We start from the raw sequence: 20622 nt of genomic DNA, 5'->3' as shown, positions 1-20622 counted from the left end.
CGAGGGAAAGGCCTGCCGTGTCCGTCATCCAAACACCGAGGCCCTCAAAGCCACTGTCAGCCAGCACTGGTACCCTATGACAGAGGACTACATCTGCAGTAGGTGCCAGGGGTTTCGCCGCCTGGGAGCCATCATTGCGCTAAGGGTGGCTACATTAATGATTAATTTATAGTATTAATTTTGATGAAATTCTATTTTTAATTAATAAATTATATCTTGTTGAAGTTTATAATACAAAGTATTTCGATTTTAATGGACCACTTGGTAGTATAGAACCGTTTGAAATGCGTCAGTAGCCCAGTACTACTATAACCAACCCCTACTTCTGAATTATTTTCGAATCAGGTAGCTTAGTGGCCCCGAAGATATTTATTTTATATGAATTGAAGGTGACTAGAGAATGATTCGAGTGCTAATATCTACTTTTGCTCACGTTCATATTCGACTATGAATGTTTTGTTTCTACTTTCAATTTTTTACTTCAGGCAATTGACGGACTGGCTCAAAACAGTTTCCGATAGTCCCAAAGTTCATAATATTTCAGAAGAATATATAAAGAACTTGGATCCTCGATTCAATATCCAACCAAATCAGCAACAGCACCACCTAGACCTCTCCAGGAGATCTTCCCCCCCTTCCCTACGTTCACCACCATCACCAACTTCCCCACCGACATCATCGACCTTATTCGTCACGCCCATGGCGGTCAAATTCTCTGACGCCTCCAACAGCAGGTGGAGGCGGAGGAAATCACTATTCCAACACTGACCATAGGAATTACACATCCAAAAAGAGACGTTCCAGCTCTTTAACTCCAAGACCCTCATTCGAGGACCACATTTTCCTCTCTGCACCCACAATGTCATCCTCCTCGTCCAATTTGGAAATTCATTATATGCATGGGAGCGGAGGGCTCTCTTGCGAAGACATATCCATGGCCTCCTCAATCAAATTACAACCCGGAATGAAGGGTAAGCTGTTTCAATAGTCTTTTACTTCCCTTGAATGCTATTATTTTCAAATTTATCAAATAAAGTATTTTCATGGAATTTATAAAAGAATTTTCTATCTTAAAATCAATTTGAACTCTTGGTTATTTTACTCCAAAAATAATCTTCAGTTCTTTAATTAATCATTCAAGAAATATTATGAGCAAAATGTAATATATATGTTGTCTACAAGTTACCATATTTCTACAAGCTGTAACTTGTACAAACAGACTGTACAAGTTACAATTTATAACTCCTGTTTCAATGGCAATATCCATGAACGGACATTATTCACTATTAAATGTGGACATATTTTGTACTACTAATTACAGTTTGCCTTAATATTTATTTGTTTCTTTCAAAAATATCTGTAGAAGTCAAAGAATGGCTTAAAAGCCTACGCTTACACAAGTACACGGCATTGTTAGAGAGCATGTCCTACGATGAGATGCTCGGCTTGACAGAGAAAGGCCTGGAAGAAAGAGAAGTAACACTTGGAGCGAGGGGTAAAATCCTTAAATCCATTCAACAAGTCAAGGATCGACCCATCATTATCAAGGATTTGAATGATAAGTTAGACGTAAGTTAAACATAAAAACAACCTTTTAATTAGTGTTGGATTCGAACTCGAAAATTACCTTGAAATATTATTTGAAAAACTCTTATAGATTAATCCTATTTCCAATTTTCTAAATTTTTAGCTTTCATACTATTCTGTCGTAGATCAGGGATCTCTAAATTAAGATAATGTGTTGAATCCTGTCCTACGACAGATAAGGAATTATAACATTGTTTGTGATGCGGCTGAGATCGTAATATCTATAGAATATGACAATCTAAACTAATTTCACTATTACTTTGCTGAGATTTTATAGATACAACTTTCGGAAATAACTTCCGATTTGGCAAATAAATTTTATGTATATTTTAAAGTCTGTTTATATCGTTATATATATTATATTTATATTGCTCATGGAATTGTAAACGATCCAACAGATCAGCCTTAAATTTAGCAAGTAAGCATGTTCCTATGGTCAATAAGAAGCACATTTTTTACCTCTAAAAATTGACAAAAACTTCCATTCCCTTTTTTCTTTCTATATCTCTCTCATTCTCTTCTCTCATTGTCTCTTTCTCCATCCTTCTCTCTCCCTGTTTTCTCTTCTACCATCATTCTTTGTTTCCATTCCCCTCTATTCAGCCCTGAAACGCGGCATCCTCAGCTAGTATTTTCTAAAATTACCTATATTATTTGATGAATAACTAAATAAGTAGTTCCTCTTTTCCACATATATTAGTAACAAATTCGGCCTTACAATGAACACAAAATCGATTTTTGTACTTTTTATAAAAATCTATTATTAAAATAAGCAAGTCATAGGAGTCTAAATGAGCTACACATAAGAGAATGAGGCTTTCTTATAGGATCTACGGCTAGTAGGATCTGACATGGTATGAAAACAGAAAATAATAATGGGGGGAATGAGCTAGCAAAACAAAAAATATAAAGCTAATTTGTGAGGTCTTTAGCAATCCTAAATTATATAATCCTTCTATAAAATATATTAATTATTTTCGACATTTGACGAAAGTAGGTTAATAAATTGATATGTGCCTTTGTTGGGGTCAAGTACTGGGTGGCCCATTGCAATATAAATACTAAATAATTCTATAATTATAAAAGATTGAGTGATTGAAATTAATTCATATTTCAATATTTTAAAGCATATACAAATAGTTGCAAAACAAAACTAACATGAGCTCTATAGATTACATGCATGTGAAAAAAATCATTCTTAAACATGATCGACGAATTTCAATTATTACCCTCCAAGCAGGTGGGCGTCTCTAGGACCAACCTCTACGACATTAACAAGTCCGAAACGTTGAAGAAGAGAAGGGTTCTGTCAAAAAGATGAAACTGGATATGGAGGAATTATAAAAAACAGCTCAGGCCAATCCCTTCAAGCCCATGAGGGTCCCTGCAAGAGATCTCAGGGTTTTACACCAGACTGTTCAGAGGGCTATCAAAAAGGGGGTGGAAAGAGCCTTCTGAGGATGGAGAGCCTCTTTTGAAACCAACCATGAAATAAACAATTATTTTGACCTCTTTTTGACACTTTTGGCCTCCTACAGCCCTGATGGCAATCCCCTCGACTAAACTTTTTAGGTACATGTTGAGGAAGGCCTGCAGTGCCCGTCATCCAAATACTGAGGCCCTCATAGCTACTGTCAGCGAGCGCTGGGACGCATTGACAGAAGACTTAATCAGCAGTGGATGCCAGGGCTTCTGCCACCGCCGGGAAGCCATCATTGTCTCTAAAGGCGGCTACATTAATTATTAAGAGAGCTCACACACATCTATTTATAGTATTAATTTTGTTGAAATTATATTGCTAATAAATAAATTATACCCTGTTGAAGTTTAAAATTCAAAGTGTTCAGATTTTAATGGACCACTCGGTATAATCAAACAATCTTAATTATTGAACTTTGATTATAGTGATTGAATGAATCAATATTTTTCTTTGTTTTGATGCATTTACTCGAACTCAATGTTTATAACTCGAATCCAACACTACTTTTAATTTAATAACAATTACTAACAAAATACATATTCTCACAGTCCTTAGCCTCCAAGTTTGATTTGTTTCCTATACTGACCGAGCTGGAGTTCGTTTTGCTCATGCCCCTTAAACCCTATGAATACCCATCAAGTACAAATGTTGTTGTTGTTGGATCTGATCTTTCAGAGACGTCGTCATCCCCGATCTGCCGCCCAAGTTCCAATATGGGATTGGAAATCTCCTTAACCAATATATCATCATCTACACCTTACTTTTATTCGGGTGAAGATATTCCGGGACAGCTATTTGATTTGCTGCGGAAGATTAATGCGCATCTAAGAGTTGGTGGAGAGTCTTTGGACGCCGTTACCATTTTTGTTTGTTTCCTCGAGCGATGTCGAAAGCAGGATGGATTTACGCTTCCTCAAAAACAATTCTTCCTCTCTTGGGCTCAAAAATTAAGAGCCATTTGGAATCCTCCAACAATTAAAAGAGTCAGTGACCTCAATAAAAGAAGGTAAAAATTATTTATAAAATGATGTTACAAAAATATTTGCTTTGAGTAAAAAAAACCTGTTTTTATATATTATCTGTTGAAAATCTTTCTCGGCGTGGAGTTACTTATATTTGCAGACTCTATTTTTGTTATCGTTATTGGTATGTACCATGTACGGTATGTATACTTCATGCCTTATGACGAAAAAGATAATTCTCCGTTTGAGTGAATACTACATATTTGAATTATTTTTTAAAAAGTATAGATAGTGTTGTACTTAAAAAAAATCAACTTTGATCTGTCTGATTTAAAAGTTTGTTCTAAATTGATATTTGAATGCATTATTAAAGTCGTTAATGCAGACTTGTGTTGTGTCCGTCCTTATTTAGGAGCAAGGACCACAGTCCAGTCCCACTTGTTGGCCATTAAAGAAAGTAAAATAGATCCCTTGTAGAGTTCATGAGGTTGTTCCTCATTAACTCTACAATTATTCCGCTATATAATATAATAACTAATTAACAATATAAATTGTTTCTATTATAATTTTAAAAAAATTATTTTTTTTACAAAAAAATATGTGCAATAATCTTAATGCATATTTCATATATCCCATTGGCACAATAAACCATCAGTAATTTTATGAAAAATTCCAAGGACCGGTTCCAAGGACATACATTTATCGTAGCAAATCTTAAGCATTTTTAGCCTGGGTATTTCTTTTATCTTAGCAACTTCAACAATGTTTTTAATTTTTTTCAGCTGTTATCATTAATCTTTCATACTTGAGGAGAAAACATTTAGGTATTGAGTAATGATTCTTAATATATTTAATTTCCAGATTTAGCCGTGAATCCTTAATTCGTAGATCCAGTATTCGTTCTCCCACTCAGTTGACCGTTGGCGGAAGCAATTTAGGAAGCTACACCCCACGAGGGCCCTCTCCCATTTCTCATTTCCCTCCTTCCATGGTCGTTACAACCCCTACACCTCCACCCATACCCATTGTTGAGATCACGAGTGATCCTGGAGGAATTGCGTCTGGACGCCTTCCCATCATTAATTTACCTCCTGAGGAACCTCCCGGAATGATTGGTTCCAATTCACTCAACTCCTATTGTCATCGGAAATCACCATCTGAAATTAAAAGTCCGTCTTCTATAGGTGGAGGGTTCGGTCATTCATCAACAAAGAGGATCAGTTATCAAGGAGATCTTAATTCCGTGAGTCTAGCCTTTTTTATTTTTTATTCTCCAATGCATTATGTTTTAAGAAAAGGAGGCAAATTAATTTGTAGGTATATATTTTCTGCCTTTTTGCACTGAATTAAAGCTACAAGTTAAAGGAATATTTAAAATAAATTTCAAATACAAAATTAAATAGAATTTTAAATAAGCATATTTAGGGTCGTGAAAATGTGCGCATTTTTAAGCGTGCGAGGATACAATTGTACTTTCTAGTTAAATAATTCTCCTCAAGCTAACTTGTCCGGTCTGCTGGTTTGTTTCAAAGCTTTAAATTGTACAATTGTATCACCACACGCTTAAAAATGTGCACATTTTTTAAGGATAATAATAAGGAATTATTCACAGCTTAACAAGAGCTAAATCAAGTTCAACCAAATTAAACTCATGTAATAATATACAGGGGGGTCCTAAATATTAGCAAGGCATTGTAGCAGGCACGGATCACTTCCATGGGAATGCTTACCAACTCCCTAATTAAGGAGGCTTTCAGTGTATCCAAATTTGGAATGGGGGGTCCTTGTAGAAGCTGTTCTCCTTAATGGATCAGATTCCGAAATCCGCCAAATTTAAATCGGGACTGGATGGAGACTAAAATCCTACTTCTAAAAGCTAGCGAGATAACGTCTCCTTTGCATCATATTTGATGCGTGAGAGGAAGCACCAATTCCCTATGGCAGGAGACCTTTCTCTAGTATGGTGCTCACGGACTCAATGCTGTTAATTTTCACTCCCGGAGGAATAAAGATAGGAGGCCCCCTATAGGATCTGCTCATGACATCTTAGTCCATTACTGTCTTTATTTTGCTTCCAATAGATCTTTTTCGGTGGAAGAAGATACTCTATTTAGCTTAAAATCATTTTGTGGGTTGTATTTTACCATTTTACCGGACTTAGAAAAAAAAATAATCAATAAAATTTATATATATTTTGAATCAAAAAACATAATCCTACAAACTACATTGATGCTTTTATTGATATCTTTCAAGGCGAAAAAAACCCTTCCTATCATGTAGATATTGTAAAAATTAATATTTTCATTAAAAACACTCTGTAGACCATAAAAGTCGAAATTTTGATTTACATAGCTCATTTTCATGTATCTGGAGGCAAAAGCAACAAAAGTAGACTATTATTATGTTTACTATTGTAATTCTTTAATCATTGCTCACCGGAAGTTCTTGTTAATCATAAAATGTCGCTTGAGCGTTGTTTACTTATTAGTAGTTTGTTTACATACCCGAGGATAGTGACGCCATCTTTGATTTATTAGTAGTGATGGAATGATTAAAAAAAGTCCTGATACCGAATCCGATTCTTTAATATTCTTAATGATAGTTAAAAAGTACCATTCTGCTATCAAAGGCATCCACAGATTATATATATATTTTTTTTTTGGAAAAAAATTCAAAAATAAAATTACAAATATTAAAATTTTTGTAAAAAATTATATCAAAAATTTTCAGCTACTTAGAAAATTAGTCAAAAAATTAAAACTCTTCCGAAAGTTTTTTTTTTTTTTTTTTTTTTTTGAATATTTAATTTTTTGGAAAAAAATATCAAAAATCTCCTGGAATTGTCAAAGAAATATATTTTTTGAAAAAAATTTCAAAAATAAAACTTTTATTATTAAATATTTTGCAAAAAAATTCAAATATAAATTTTTTGAAAAAAAATTGATTAAAAAACAAATTCAAACATTAAATTTTCTAGTAAAACCAAAAAATTGGTTTTCATAACCTAGAAAAGGAATAAATAGTTCAATACCAGTAATAAATAAGAATCGAAATTGCAGATTAAATACCATTTCCCTGATGCCTATTCTGAGGATTTGAAATTAATTCATATTTCCATATATGAAAGATTAATCAATTAATTACAAAACTAGACAAACTTGAGCTCTCTAGCTTAGGTACAAGTCGAGAAATGACAATTGAACGTGATTGACGAATTTATAATCGCTCACTCTATGTAGTTGGGCGTCTCCAAGACCATACACCATGCCGTCAGCTAGTCTGAAACGTTGAAGAAGAAGAAGGGCTCTGTCAAAATGGCGAAAACTGGACGCAGAGGAGCAAGCAAGAAAAAAAAAACAGACTCTCCAGAGAGCTATAAAAAAAGTGGGTGGAAATAACCTTCATGAGTGTGAAGAGGCCACTTTTGACACCAGCAATGAAAGAAAGTCATCTCCTCCATTGTAAGACTCTTTTGAATGAGTCTTTTGAACTCTTTTGTCGCTCCTACTACCCTAATGCCAACCCCCTCGACTACATCTTTTAGGCGCATGTCGGGGATAAAGCCTACAGTGTCTATCATCCAAACACTCAAAGCCGCTGTCGGTCAGTACTGGGACGTCATGACAGGGGACTATATCTGCAGTGGGGACCATACCTTCTGCCACTGCCTTGAAGCCATCATTGCCGCTAAGGGAAGCTACATTACTTATTAAGAGAACTCCAACACACATCTATTTATAATATTAATTTTGTTGAAATTATATATTTGATTCATATTTTGTTGAAGTTTATATTTCAATGTGTTTAGATTTTAATGGACCACTCACTATATATGGAACCTAACTTTTTATAGACATATTTTAGTCAATTATAGAGGCTTATTAGTCAAATTTATGGCATGAGTTAAGATATCCAGGAGTTGTTGAATAGATCAGGCCCTTTATTTGATTTAAGAGTCTTATATGGCCCCTTTCAAAGACAAATGTCTACTCTCAATTTTGAGAAAGATGATTCTAGAATGGATTTGTGCTGACGGGCTACAATTGTAGGAATTGAGGTCATGAATATTTATATTCAACATTTTATTTATGTACACAAATAGTGTTTTTTTTTTTTTAGACAACCCAGTTTTCCCCTATTTTTAATTGTATTTTAGAATGAATGATTCTTCATAAACTAAATAGATTCAAGTTGCAAAGTATTATGTACACACTAAGAACCTAGTAACAAGGCTATGCAGGCTGGTAAATTGATGTTTACCTCCTCAACTTAGTTACAATCAATGATGCATGCATCAAAACCTACTGCGTAATATCTACGTACACAGTTGACCTCATTTAAGTATACTTATTTTTTTTTTAAACTAGTGTTGTTGGAGTTCGTTCCGTAAGTCCTATCCCGGTCTTTCCTTGGGCCGAAATCTGTATATAAGTTTTCACTAGATTACGTTGACCAACTGCTCTTTTTTTACAACCTGTCCGGAGCGTCAGAGGACTTTTTATAAAATTTCCGGTGTTTGTGGGTTTTATCAAACTTCATTCAATTACCAGTGTCGTAATCGCGATTTTATTTTTGGGGCCCTGACTGAAGTTACTATGGATGCATCATAATTCTTAATCTTGATATTTTTACCATAAAAAATGAACAAATTTCCAATAAATCTTGATTAAACTCCATCAAATGGCTTGTGAATAAAAAAAGACTTAATATCTGCATTGAATACTACACAATGCAAATGGTAATCACAGATGTTGTAATACTATCAAAGTAATATGCACTCAAAATCCCTAAAAATGGTTTCGAGAGTCGTCGGAAAAGTTTCCGACGGACTAAAGATACAAAACATTTTGTAGGAATTTTTATTTCTCAACATAATCGTCTGTTAACTCTTCATCTCTGTAATCCGTACAAATAGTACTGGGCGTTTTTCTCTGAAAAACGCTTGTTCACGAGACACTTTTTGTTTTTGGCTCAATTACTCCTAGGCGCGTCAAATTTTAACACAACAATCTATTATATGTCTGCTATTGTTTGAATCTATTTAAAGGTTACACTTTAAAAAATAATTTTGAATGAAATATCTTATTCCTTCCAATTCTAATAGTTAATTTATATCTACACTATGGAAATAAGATATTATGACGATGTAATCACATATTTTTAATAGATTTTAGGCTCAGATATATCATCAAACTAGCATTTGAGTGATAGAATGTTTTATAGACAATAAGGTTTAAGGCCATTTATTTGTTGCTCAGATTTAAACATCCAATAGTCTACTATTTTCCTTAATAATATTGATAAAAGGGTTTTCATTGTTATAAAACTTGGTTGTAAGGTCCCCAAAATGGCTGACATCAAATGTTGACGTAATGTGAAAACACAGAGCTGGTCTGTGAGACTGTTTATTTAGTAAAGTGTCGTTTGTATATACCACTGTAGTAACAGTATACAGAACAACACTTTTTTAGATCGAACCGGGAGTACATCGATATCGGGCCGAGTCTCATCACTAATAAATGCTTCATAGTTATTCTTTTCTTTTTCTCTGTTTGTTGTGTGTGAATCCATTTGTCACTTCTCACTCCACAAATTCATGAAGAAAGGAGAATAATTAGTTACTACTTGAGACGTCGATTTAACTCTAAATTCTTAAAAAATATCGTTATTTTTTATGACTCTCGTTCTCACCTACTTGCACGTAATACATATTTATGACGTATGTTAATGTAATATAAACGTCATATCCGTTTTTTATTACTTTTTGGCTCTCTTCATGAGACGCTTTTTATCTCCTCTCAACCTCGACTGACAAATAGGAAAGTATAAATTTGAAAAAAAACAAAACATATGGTAACTAATATTGTTAAAGACTCGGTCCAGCACCGAATATTTCCACTGGTTATGTCTCAAGTGATTTTTTCTCGTCCGATTTTTTGGTCCGGACCGTGGGCCGGTTTTTTTCGGTCTCACTTTATGGACAGATTTTTGTTTTTTTGGTCTAACTTTGTGGACCAACTTTTTTCGGTTTTACCCTATGGACCGACTTTTTTCAATCTCATATATTATGAGAGGTCAATTTTTTTTTTTTTTTTTCTAGATCAATCGTCATTTATTTGTCAAAAAAAATCTCAAAAGTACACAATATTTTCTAGACCAAATACTTTATACATATAATTAATATAAATTTATTTATTCGATTATACAAACAAATTAGTTGAGTAATACGTAATAAGTATTATAAGTAATAACAATCTGTTTCCTTAGTTTGTTTGATTATTAAGGTAACTTATTTGCCCTCCAAGAGTTAGGAGAAAATAATGATAGAGGGAATACAAAGGAAGATACTTTTAACTTAATCATCCATCTCAAGAGATACTCGAATTCAGAATTCCGTATTCCACGAGAGACGACGGGAATAAAATTCATTCGAGCTATCTCTGTTTAAACTTTGTATGACGTCATTGTACTTGAAAATACACATGATGTCATATTATGAACATGTTCGTTGAAATTATGAATTAGTTCGGTATAATATGTATAAAAATATAACGGTCTCAGGCCAGTCTAAGATTTCTAAACAAAACCCACAGTAGTTGCTACCCGTCTGTATTCCCCCCCCGTAACATAAATTAATTATTATCTAAAGAACAATTTTAACTATTATTCCCAGTATGCCCAAAAATTGATGGTGGTATTAAAAATATCCGTTTTACAGTAAAAAAAAAAAGAAAAATTGGTTGGAATAAAATGAAATTTGGCTGATACAATATTTAGGCAATATTGATTTTTTCTGATGCCATAATTTTTGATGATTGTATCATACATCAGTATAAAAGACCTCAGAAAATACCACGGGATGTTAATTGAAATTCAATATCCGAAATGATGAGGATTCACTCTTTGGAGAACAGGGCCAAGGCTGTTGTCATGATAGAGAGTGGATCAAGCCAGAGAGACGTTGCTCAAAGGTTACAGATTCCTCTCAGACCATTGAGAATTGGTGTAAGAAAAGGAAGGATGGACAAACCCTTGCAAATCAGAAGGGTCGAGGAAGGAAGAAAAAAATGAGCAAAGTTTCCAAACTGGTGATTTCAAAATCTTTGACCAAAAAGAGGTAATCCAAAAAGGGAACTTGCAGCAAGATTGACTTGAAAGGGCTATCCAATATCCAAGTCATCTGTCCACAACTACCTGAGGCACTCTTTGAATGCTTTGCCATACAAACCTCGTCTGCACCCCAAACTTTCAGAAAACTAAAGGAAGGCCCGGCTTCAATTCTGTCGTGAGCGGAAACACTGGACTGCAGATGACTAGAAATGTATCCTCTTCAGTTATGAAAGTCCATTTGAGCTATTTCATGCCCCAAATCCCCAAACAGATCGGGTTTGGGCAAGAGATAAGGGAGATGTGGAACCCACTCCAACTGTGAAATTTCCTCTGAAAATTCAGGTTTGGGCCGTTATCAGCCACCAGATCTTCACTTGATTTCACGATACCAAACTGATACGGCTGAGTACTACGTAACTGAGATCCTCAGCAAGTCTCTGATATCAGTTTTGTCTCATACTGAAGAAACTGGACATACTGTTCAATATACATTGAATTGATAATTAATCTTACCAATGACTGCATATGAAATGACACAAATTTCTAAACAAAGGCCCTTCATTGTTAAAAAAAAAAAAAACTAATCATAAAAAACATTGAATTGATAATTAATCAAATGTGCAGTTCATAAAAAATTAAAAAAATCAAATGTAAAGACAACTAAAGACAACTGTTTTAAATCATGTTAGTCATTTTTTTTAAATGAATGAAAACAGCTGAACTAAAATACACTACATCTTTGTTTATTTAAAAAAAAAAAAGGAGCCCAGCTTTGACACCTCCTTACCTCACTAACCCAGAAACATACAGCGGATATTGATGTCAGCTGTCAATGTGTCTTCTTCTTTTCTCCTAATCCGTACTCTGAACGTTGATTGATTAAAATAGAATTAACTCCTGTTAAGCTGTTATTAATCCCCAACTTTTATTGAATGATAATACTATTGTTGGGAGGAATTGCCTACATACCAACTGATTTTGGGCCTTTTATTGTTTCTGTTCGGAGGAGAAGTTGTGGGATACAATACAGGTAAATACGTTTTGAGAAAAAGGAATGTACTTTACTTTTTTGTATCTTAAACCCTTTCCTACTTTAAAAGGACCCTCTTTAACTGGTCTCAATGTGAAGAGCAGACCTAACTATAGCTTGTCTCAAGTTTGGTATATTCCTCGGTTATTCGACTCAGAGTCGGTTCGTGGACAGGGGGAATAGGCCTGATATCTCATTAAGTAGATCACTACGACTTCTTCTGTATCTACCATCAACCCTTACTGTATAAATCCATTAACTCCTGAAACAGAAAATAACCATAAACATATGTAAATATAAACATACTGTTCAAACTCCAATGATTGGCTAATCCTACGTAGAAGTTTATGCGAGGAATTGTGGAAAATTATAGGAATCCCTCTTCTCCAATAACATATTCTTTGCGAAGTTATTTCCTTATTACTAAAAGGAGATTTGGAAGGATTGAATTTCAACTATAAGCTATAGTGGACTCTAATTTTGATATATAAACAGAAAGTATTGCGTACGAAGAAACTTATACAATGTACCGAATGGGTCTATTATAATCTTTGTTGAGAATAACTAATTCGGTCCATGTTCGATCGTAGTAAAAGTCAGTCTACCCAACTATTTTTTACGTATGACCTTTTTTTATAAACTCCCCCGAACACGTTTTAAATTTTGTTCCTTGGTTTACATTTCATCGACTGTTTTAAAACGATGTCTGGACCGTAAAATCACTTAAGACAGAACCGAGAAAGAATGTTGGACTCGAAGCGAGTTTTTTCACTAATACCTACTTATTAAGGGGGTTCTTCTATTAAAGCCATTAAAGCTAGTGCCTATTTTTAATTTCTTACATACATGAGGAGGTAGTAATCAAGCGGGGTTTTTTTTTTTAGATATTTGTTTTGTACACCTAGTTCTGTGTCCTTTCTATATTTAAGAACCTTGGAAAAATGAACGTAGTACATTTTTCAACTTTTTTTTTTTTTTTGTCATGATATTGTTATATTTATAGAGAGAATATATTATAATATTTCTACATTAGACTGTCCCGTTTTCAGAGTAATGTAGTTTTTTATTTACAAAAGATATTTTCTACTGGTGTACATGGACTGTTTAAGGAGGCAATTTCCCCAAATTGCCCCAGGCCCTCGTCTTGATTGGGCTTCCACACTGGATAGTCATATATTAAATGTGTTTGTCCTTCAATCACGGTCAAACCAATGGATGGATTTTCATCAAATTTTTCATATACGTTATTAAGGCACAAGATATAGTTCTGGTAACAATTTTTTGGCCTTCAAGGCCATTGCGGCCTAAAAATAGCATCTTTCTAAAAATGTATATTTGTATACTTTCTTTTAAAAGATATTATAAAGTTTAGAGAAAAGAAAAAGAGATTAAGACAAAGGATTTTTAACAATCATATGAAAGTTGAGCGAACGATAGTTCAATTTGAATAGTTTTAATTCACTAAACAGTATAATCTCCTTCAAAAAAGTATGCAAAGATAAATAACAGCAGGCTGGAAGAATAATTCTTGATTATGAAGGAGAAAAGTTCAGAAGTAATTTTAATTTCTGAACGTCTAGGCAACGCCAGGCAAATCTACTCAAGTATATATTATTTTCCGATAAATGCCTTTAGTAATGTTAATCTCGCTTCGTATAAGTGCAATCAATGTGCACTAGATGACGTAGAAAGATAAGATTTCGTACTAAAAAAATTTCTTAGACAGTTTCGTGATTGTTTGACTCAATGGTATTTGAGCGGTCGTCCAAGATGGACGCACCAACAAAGAGAAAATGTGCCATTCTTGAAAAATTTTCAGCTCATTTAATTTTTATGTCAAGGATACACAACGCTCTAGAAGGCCAATTATTGAAAAACTGTTTTGATTGCCTTGGAAATAAACATTCATGGAATTTTAAAAAAATCGATTAAAAATAATGAATTTTTTATTACTACCCCTATGATATTATGATTGATGTCACAAGAATAATATTTTTGTACCGGTTCAAAGACCAATATAATTATCGGTATTTTGGGACTCTGTTTGACTAAAAATATCAAGCCAAAACATCGTTGAGGGCAATTGAAATGCACTTAGAGGATTTTTGTTTGGTGCAGGAGATATCAAAGAGTTTGACTTTTCCTTGTTTTTGTTTTTATAAAGGACAATATTTTTATGGGTGAGGACGAAGAGTATGAAATTTGTGACGTCATCTGTTATTTCAAAAATAGAAATAAATATTTGTTGCTTTTCTATATTTGAAAAAAACTCATTCAATGAAATGTATATAAAAAAGGTCAAAACTTTCTAAAAGTAGTCAATAAGGCAAAAACTTTATAAAACTAGTGAAAAAGGTCAACAATGTTTAAAATTAGTAAAAAAGGTCAGCAATGTCTAAAATTAGTGAAAAAGATCAAAAATGTCTAAAATTAGTAAAGACTTTCTAAAATTAGTGAAAAGGGTAAAAACTTCCTAAAACTTGTAAAATAAAGGTCGAAATTCTTATAATTAGTGAAAATGTCAAAACTTTCTAAAATAAGTGAAAAAAGTCATTAATATTTTAAAATATGTAATCAAATTTTATTAATGGAATGAAGAAAAAGGCTCCCACATTTATTTTTGCTCACAGGCCTAAAATAACACAAAAATCGGCTATGTACGGAAAATCCTTAAATGGCCTGAAATGTCTCAAACTTTACCAGAGTTAGTTTTTTGATCGTCCTCAGCAGAAAATATTTTTGTTCAGTGGGAAATAAATATTAACCCAAAAACGGAGCGGACTAACGTACATTGTACATAGTTTTTATGTTCCTTTGTACAAATTGTTTGTATAGGATTTTCTTCGTCAACCTTGAAACATTAAATTCTTTATCAATTCCGCTATTCTTTTGTAGCTTCAAATGAAAAGAAAAGAAAAGTCTTCTTTTTTCTCTGCTCTCTGATTCTCTCCTTTAAATATTAACAATAATGATGACGTCAATGAAAGCAGCAGTTGATTTTGTTTGTATTGGTTGATCTTCTCTTATCACCTACGTGCGTACAAATACTACCACTCCTCTAGTTGACGTTGATAAAATAAAAAGTTATAGGGGGCACATAGGAGTTATGACGTCAATGATTTTAATAACTTTGTCATCGTGGCCTACATGACGAAAAGCTTGCGATCACACTTTTAAATATACGTAACGGGTGGTCCATTGAAATCCGAGCACTTATTAATTCAATCATTAATGAAGGTTGATCAATTGAAATTAGTTAATATTTCGATGTATTAAAGCATAAACCATTAGTTACAAAACAAAACAAACCGTAGCTCCCTAGCTTACGTAGAAGTCGATATAAATCCACACTTGATACGTGAACGACGAATTTCCATTCCTGCACTCCAATCAAATGGCCGTCTCCAGGACAACTGTTTACATCGTCAGCAAGTCCAAAACGTTGGAAAGGAGAAGGGCTCTGTCAAAAAGGCCAAACTGGATACAGAAGTTAAAGAAAAGTCCCTGAGAGCCCATACAAGAGATCTCAGGGTTTCACACTAGACTGTCCAGAGAGTTATTAAAAAAGTGGGTTTATAAATGTGGAGATGGCACTTTTGGCAACAGTAATGAAAGAAACCCATCTCTTCCATTGCAAATCTCTTTCAAATGATACTTTTGAACTCTTTTTTGATAAATTTTGCCCCTCCCCCCTTGCAGGCCTGATGCCAATCCCCTTGACTACAACTGTTGGGTGCATGTCGAGGGAAAGGTCTGCAATGTCCGACATCCCAACACCGAATCCCTCAAAGCCACTGTCAGCCAGCATTGGGACAACATTGTAGATGACTACATCTGTTGCTTCCGCCACCACCTGGAAGCCATCATTGTTGCTAAGCACGGCTACATTAATTATTAAGTGAGCTCAGAAACACATCTATTTTCAGTATTAATTTTGTTGAAATTCAATTGTTAATGAATAAATTATATCATATGAAAATTTAAAATTCAAAGTGTTCAGATTTTAATGTACCACTCGGTAGAGGATACGACCTACATTTAACAACCAACATTTCTATTTTTTGAATGGATTTTCTCCTAAACTAATCTTCCGATTGTAAAAAAGCCAATGCCAAATTAAATCTGAATCAAAAAACAATTGCTATTATTCAATATAATCGCCTTTGGCGTCAATAATATCCTATAATCCACCTCAGAAGCGGGAGAAGGTTTTGATACCCGTCTCTTTTAAAAGATTCCAAAATTCCTCCCGGATCCTGGATTTTTTGTAGCAGAATGTTTTGGTGTAGAGCAGTTTAACTATCATGACGTTTTATTATATCCACTGCAAGCAGTCGTGACTGGAAGGAAATAAACACAAATCACACTCCATTAATAGCAAGAACAAAAGAACTGTGATTTGTGTTTAATTCCTTCCAGCCACGACTAAGTATAATGTAACAACTAGACTTAGCTTGTTCAGATTGCCAACTACAGAGGGGGGAACACAAAACTTGCATTAGCATCATATTAAAATTTTATCCCTGTTACTTTAATTATGGGGATTCATTCCACAACCAATGGACCACTAAAAAGAAATAAACAAGTTTTGATTTTATCCGATGTATCTAAGCTTAAAAATGACAAGACAACGTGTGTGCCCACCAGTGCCGAGAAGGCTGCAGAGACCATTGGCATCTCCACCCGGACTGCCTACAATGTGGAGAAGTCCATTAAGGATGGAAATGGTGTTGAAAGCCAAAAAGAACCAAAACTTCTCAAGCGACAATATGGTTGACTTTTGGCCTGCATCCATTTGGCCCTTCTCCAGTAAAACCTCAGCCTCTGGACTTTCCAGTTTGGTGTCTGATGGAGAAAAACGTCTCCTGCAACTCTTATCCAAATCTATTCGTTATTGTGTCGAAGCTGTAATTGCTTATAAAGTAGGACATATTGAATATAGCTAAACATAGTATTGAAACAATTTACAAATTCCATTCTAATCACATTTTTCGCTATTGGGTCGTTTTGGTCCCCCATTCTGTAGAAAAAGCCACTCTCGCTTTCTAGGATATATCTTATACGCCTCAGGATATACATAATGTTGGATTTTATTAGTTATTATTTTTAATAACTAACTCTATTACATACATACAATGTAGGGCCTTTTATATTCTTCGAAAGCCCTGTTCTAATAAATGTACCTTAATAGTAATACTTTAATAACATATTCACATGATCCCACGTGATTATTTTTTTCATTATTAACTGATTTGAGAACATGCGAAGAATAAGGTAATATTCATGACTTTTTTTGTAAGGAAAAGAGGACAAAGGATATGACGTTATTTACTTTTACAACACTATGATTATTAATGACTCTTTATTTGCTTGTAGGCCTGTAGGCATTTATAATACTTTTACTTTAAGTATAAAAGTAAAAGTAACTTGTACAGTTAGACCTTTATTTAACGAACCCCGCTGCAACAGATTTCGGATGGAACGGAAAAAGTCCTCAAATTTTGTCCGCTTGGCGGTCCGGGAGGTTTGCTGATATCACCGCAGTAGAATCTATTAGGCTTAAATTTATTAAGAAAGAAGACTTGCATTGAAATTAAATTTATAACACTGACAAACCTGATGGAGATCGCTGGAAAAGAATAGTGCCAGAATTTTGGATCAAAGAAAAATACTCGGGAAGATTATAAGAAAGGATAAATTCTCATCATTATTGTGGGAAACGTGCGTCTTGCATTAACAGACAGCTTCTCCCCTCTATTAGTCTGTTAGATTGAGGTTTAACTGTGCACAACAAATATATTGACTTCAAATGATTCACTTATCAAATAATATGTCCGTAACAAAAATTTAATAAAGGAGAAAATCCAAATTGTATTCAAATAATACACATAAATTTGAATTATTTTATAATACTAGTACCCGATATATGTATAGATTTTTCGATTTAAAATGATATACATACTTATATAACTAATGAGTAATAACACTCTCAATCTATAATTAATTAATTTTTCCATTCCAGATTAGTGGAGCTGTGAGTGGAAGTGGAAGTTTGTCTTCATCACCGCTCATTCCAGACGATGACAACGATGACGATGATTCCCTAGGACTCATGCCCAATTTTGTGGATCCTGGATTACTACCATTTCAAATATCAAGCTCAGCAGGATTTAGAAGTCGAAGAGAGAGTTCTGAAAGTCGTGACTCAGGTTATTATCTATCCCTTCCCGATAGTCGACGCAACTCATCCATGTCTTCAACCTCTTCTGATTCTCGTCGGGAGTCTGCATTTTCTTTTGACGGGTCCTATTTTGAGGGAAGTAGGTCCTCCTCATTTCTACTCCCTTCATCAGCGACCTCGCCGATCTATCATCCAGAATTAAGGAGAGAATCCTCTTCAGATTATTTTTCAGATCGAAGAGAGTCGACGGCTTCCTCTGTGAGTGACTACTACTATATGGATCTGAGAAGAGATTCGGATGCCTTTCCAAATTCTGTAGCGGAAGTACCTAATGAAGATGGGGGAAGTTCTATACCTTCTTTTGTAGTGTCCCCCTCATCACCTACACTAGGAGTGCCCACGACTCATTCATCGACTTCACTCTCTGGTAAAGGGGCTAACTCTGTTAGCTCTGGATGTTTATCCGATGATGGTTCCATGCATTCATTAATTGAGCCTGATTTAGAACAACATATGGCTAATATTAGTTTGTCAGTTACCGAGCAGGTTCTCGATTGAACTCACCCAACCAATAATGCACATTCCGTGTTTTCGAGTGAATGATTCTGTTATATATCTCTTATATGTTGCTGTTTGATGATGTGTAATTATTTGCCGTGTCGTCATTACCGTTTTCCAAGACAATGGAAAACAGTGATAATTTAAAGTTAAAGAGAACATCTTTACATAAAATGTCAGAGGGACTCCACTCTGTTTGTATTTAGTATTGTTGATCTCGGTCTGTGACTTGTTTTTTTAATATTATTTTTAGTTCCAGTCTTAAGTGATTCTTTATAAAATCAAGAGCGACCTCAGTTCAAACTGCTGGTCTCAGACTGCGGATCGAAATGTAATCGTTCCCAAGCTGATCTCATAGACTGACTGTGAACCACTCATGATGTTTAATACAATCGGTTATTCATTTAAATGAATGACTGTAAAAATTCGTATGACGTCATCCAAACGATATTTCCTCATTTGAAATAATTATAATTGATGTTGTTCCTCAGATGAGACCCATAGATAAAAAAAATACATATAGTCAAAAAAGGATTAAGATCGGTATTTTGGCATTGCAAGGCTGTTTACAATACTCAGTCTGCTGAGATACGAACCTCCGATATGGTAAAGGCTTTAAAGATTTCAATGTCAGCTAATGAAAATTAGTTGTTGAGATTGACGATTATAATCATACAGAGCTGGGCAGCGTATCATTTTTTATTATTCGTGTATCCGTACCTCCGGATCATTTTTTAAGATAGAAGACTCCCCCTCCTTTTTTTATCAGTAATCTGTCTCGGGTCGTGGATTTACTCCACGGGTTTTATTATATAAAAATCACTGAAACTCTAAAAAAACTTACGACCCATCTATACTTTTTATTATTGGAGGTTTCGAGAGATGAAACTTTATATATACAGATATAAAGAGGTACAGTTTAATAGCTAAAACGCAACATGGGGTATTGATACGGAACCGCCTGGCTCTGTAATGATATTAATGAAGTTCAATTAATTAACATTAGACAGACAAATAAATGTGACTTCATATACCCTTTGTCTCAGGTGAAGCCCTTGCTCTATCTTGTCGCATCGATGTAAGTATTTAATTATCTGATGATATCGATCAAGTCATTTTATAGAACTGAATCGCAACTCTATATATTTAGTATTTACCCTATTTAGGATAAATCAATCTTATTCATAACTTACACAATTTCATTAGGCACATCAAACTATTATATACATTTATGTATAAACCTTAAACATTTATCATAATTTTTTATCTTGTCTTTCACCAATCAAATAACAGCAAAAACACCCATTCAATTCATGACCTTTTCTCTGTGCGAATCTATATTTATATTTAGAAATAATATTAACAATGCTTTTATACCCAATTTTTTCCCTGTTTGTTTATGCCGCAGCAAAATTTAAAAAAAATTAAATAAATAACGAACATGATACTTGATGATACTATTTCCAAATTATTAGTATAATATCACTGAGCCTAAAAAATACCTAAACACATTTTTTTTTAAAGAGTAGCAAAACTTATTTTTCATAAAATTTAGAAAATAACATATTTTCCCCTCTTAATGATGAGGAATTATGGGAATGATAATAAATTTAAGATCCAGGTGGTCCGTTTCGAGCTGGACTCGAATTATAGTAAATATATACCTACACGAAGATATATATGCATACATACAATATAGGGTTGTCGAGATAAA

At 34.1% G+C, this 20622-nt stretch overlaps 1 protein-coding gene across 1 annotated transcript in view; it reads left to right on the top strand.

The window, feature by feature from the left end:
* The window catches only part of smg (sterile alpha motif domain containing protein 4 smaug), a 31608-nt gene extending 11253 nt beyond the window's left edge, over positions 1 to 20355 (top strand). Inside the window, exons 3-7 of the mRNA XM_040709477.2 lie at positions 486 to 971; positions 1364 to 1569; positions 3616 to 4073; positions 4891 to 5272; positions 18192 to 20355. Coding sequence (XP_040565411.1) covers positions 860 to 971; positions 1364 to 1569; positions 3616 to 4073; positions 4891 to 5272; positions 18192 to 18908 — 1875 coding nt within the window. The 5' untranslated portion in view covers positions 486 to 859 and the 3' untranslated portion in view covers positions 18909 to 20355. The remainder of the gene's footprint in view (positions 1 to 485; positions 972 to 1363; positions 1570 to 3615; positions 4074 to 4890; positions 5273 to 18191) is intronic.
* The last annotated feature ends 267 nt before the right edge of the window (positions 20356 to 20622 follow it).

This window comes from Lepeophtheirus salmonis, chromosome 3, assembly GCF_016086655.4.
Source record: "Lepeophtheirus salmonis chromosome 3, UVic_Lsal_1.4, whole genome shotgun sequence".
NCBI classification, from domain to species: domain Eukaryota; kingdom Metazoa; phylum Arthropoda; class Copepoda; order Siphonostomatoida; family Caligidae; genus Lepeophtheirus; species Lepeophtheirus salmonis.
This window is presented reverse-complemented; position numbering and strand designations above follow the sequence as displayed.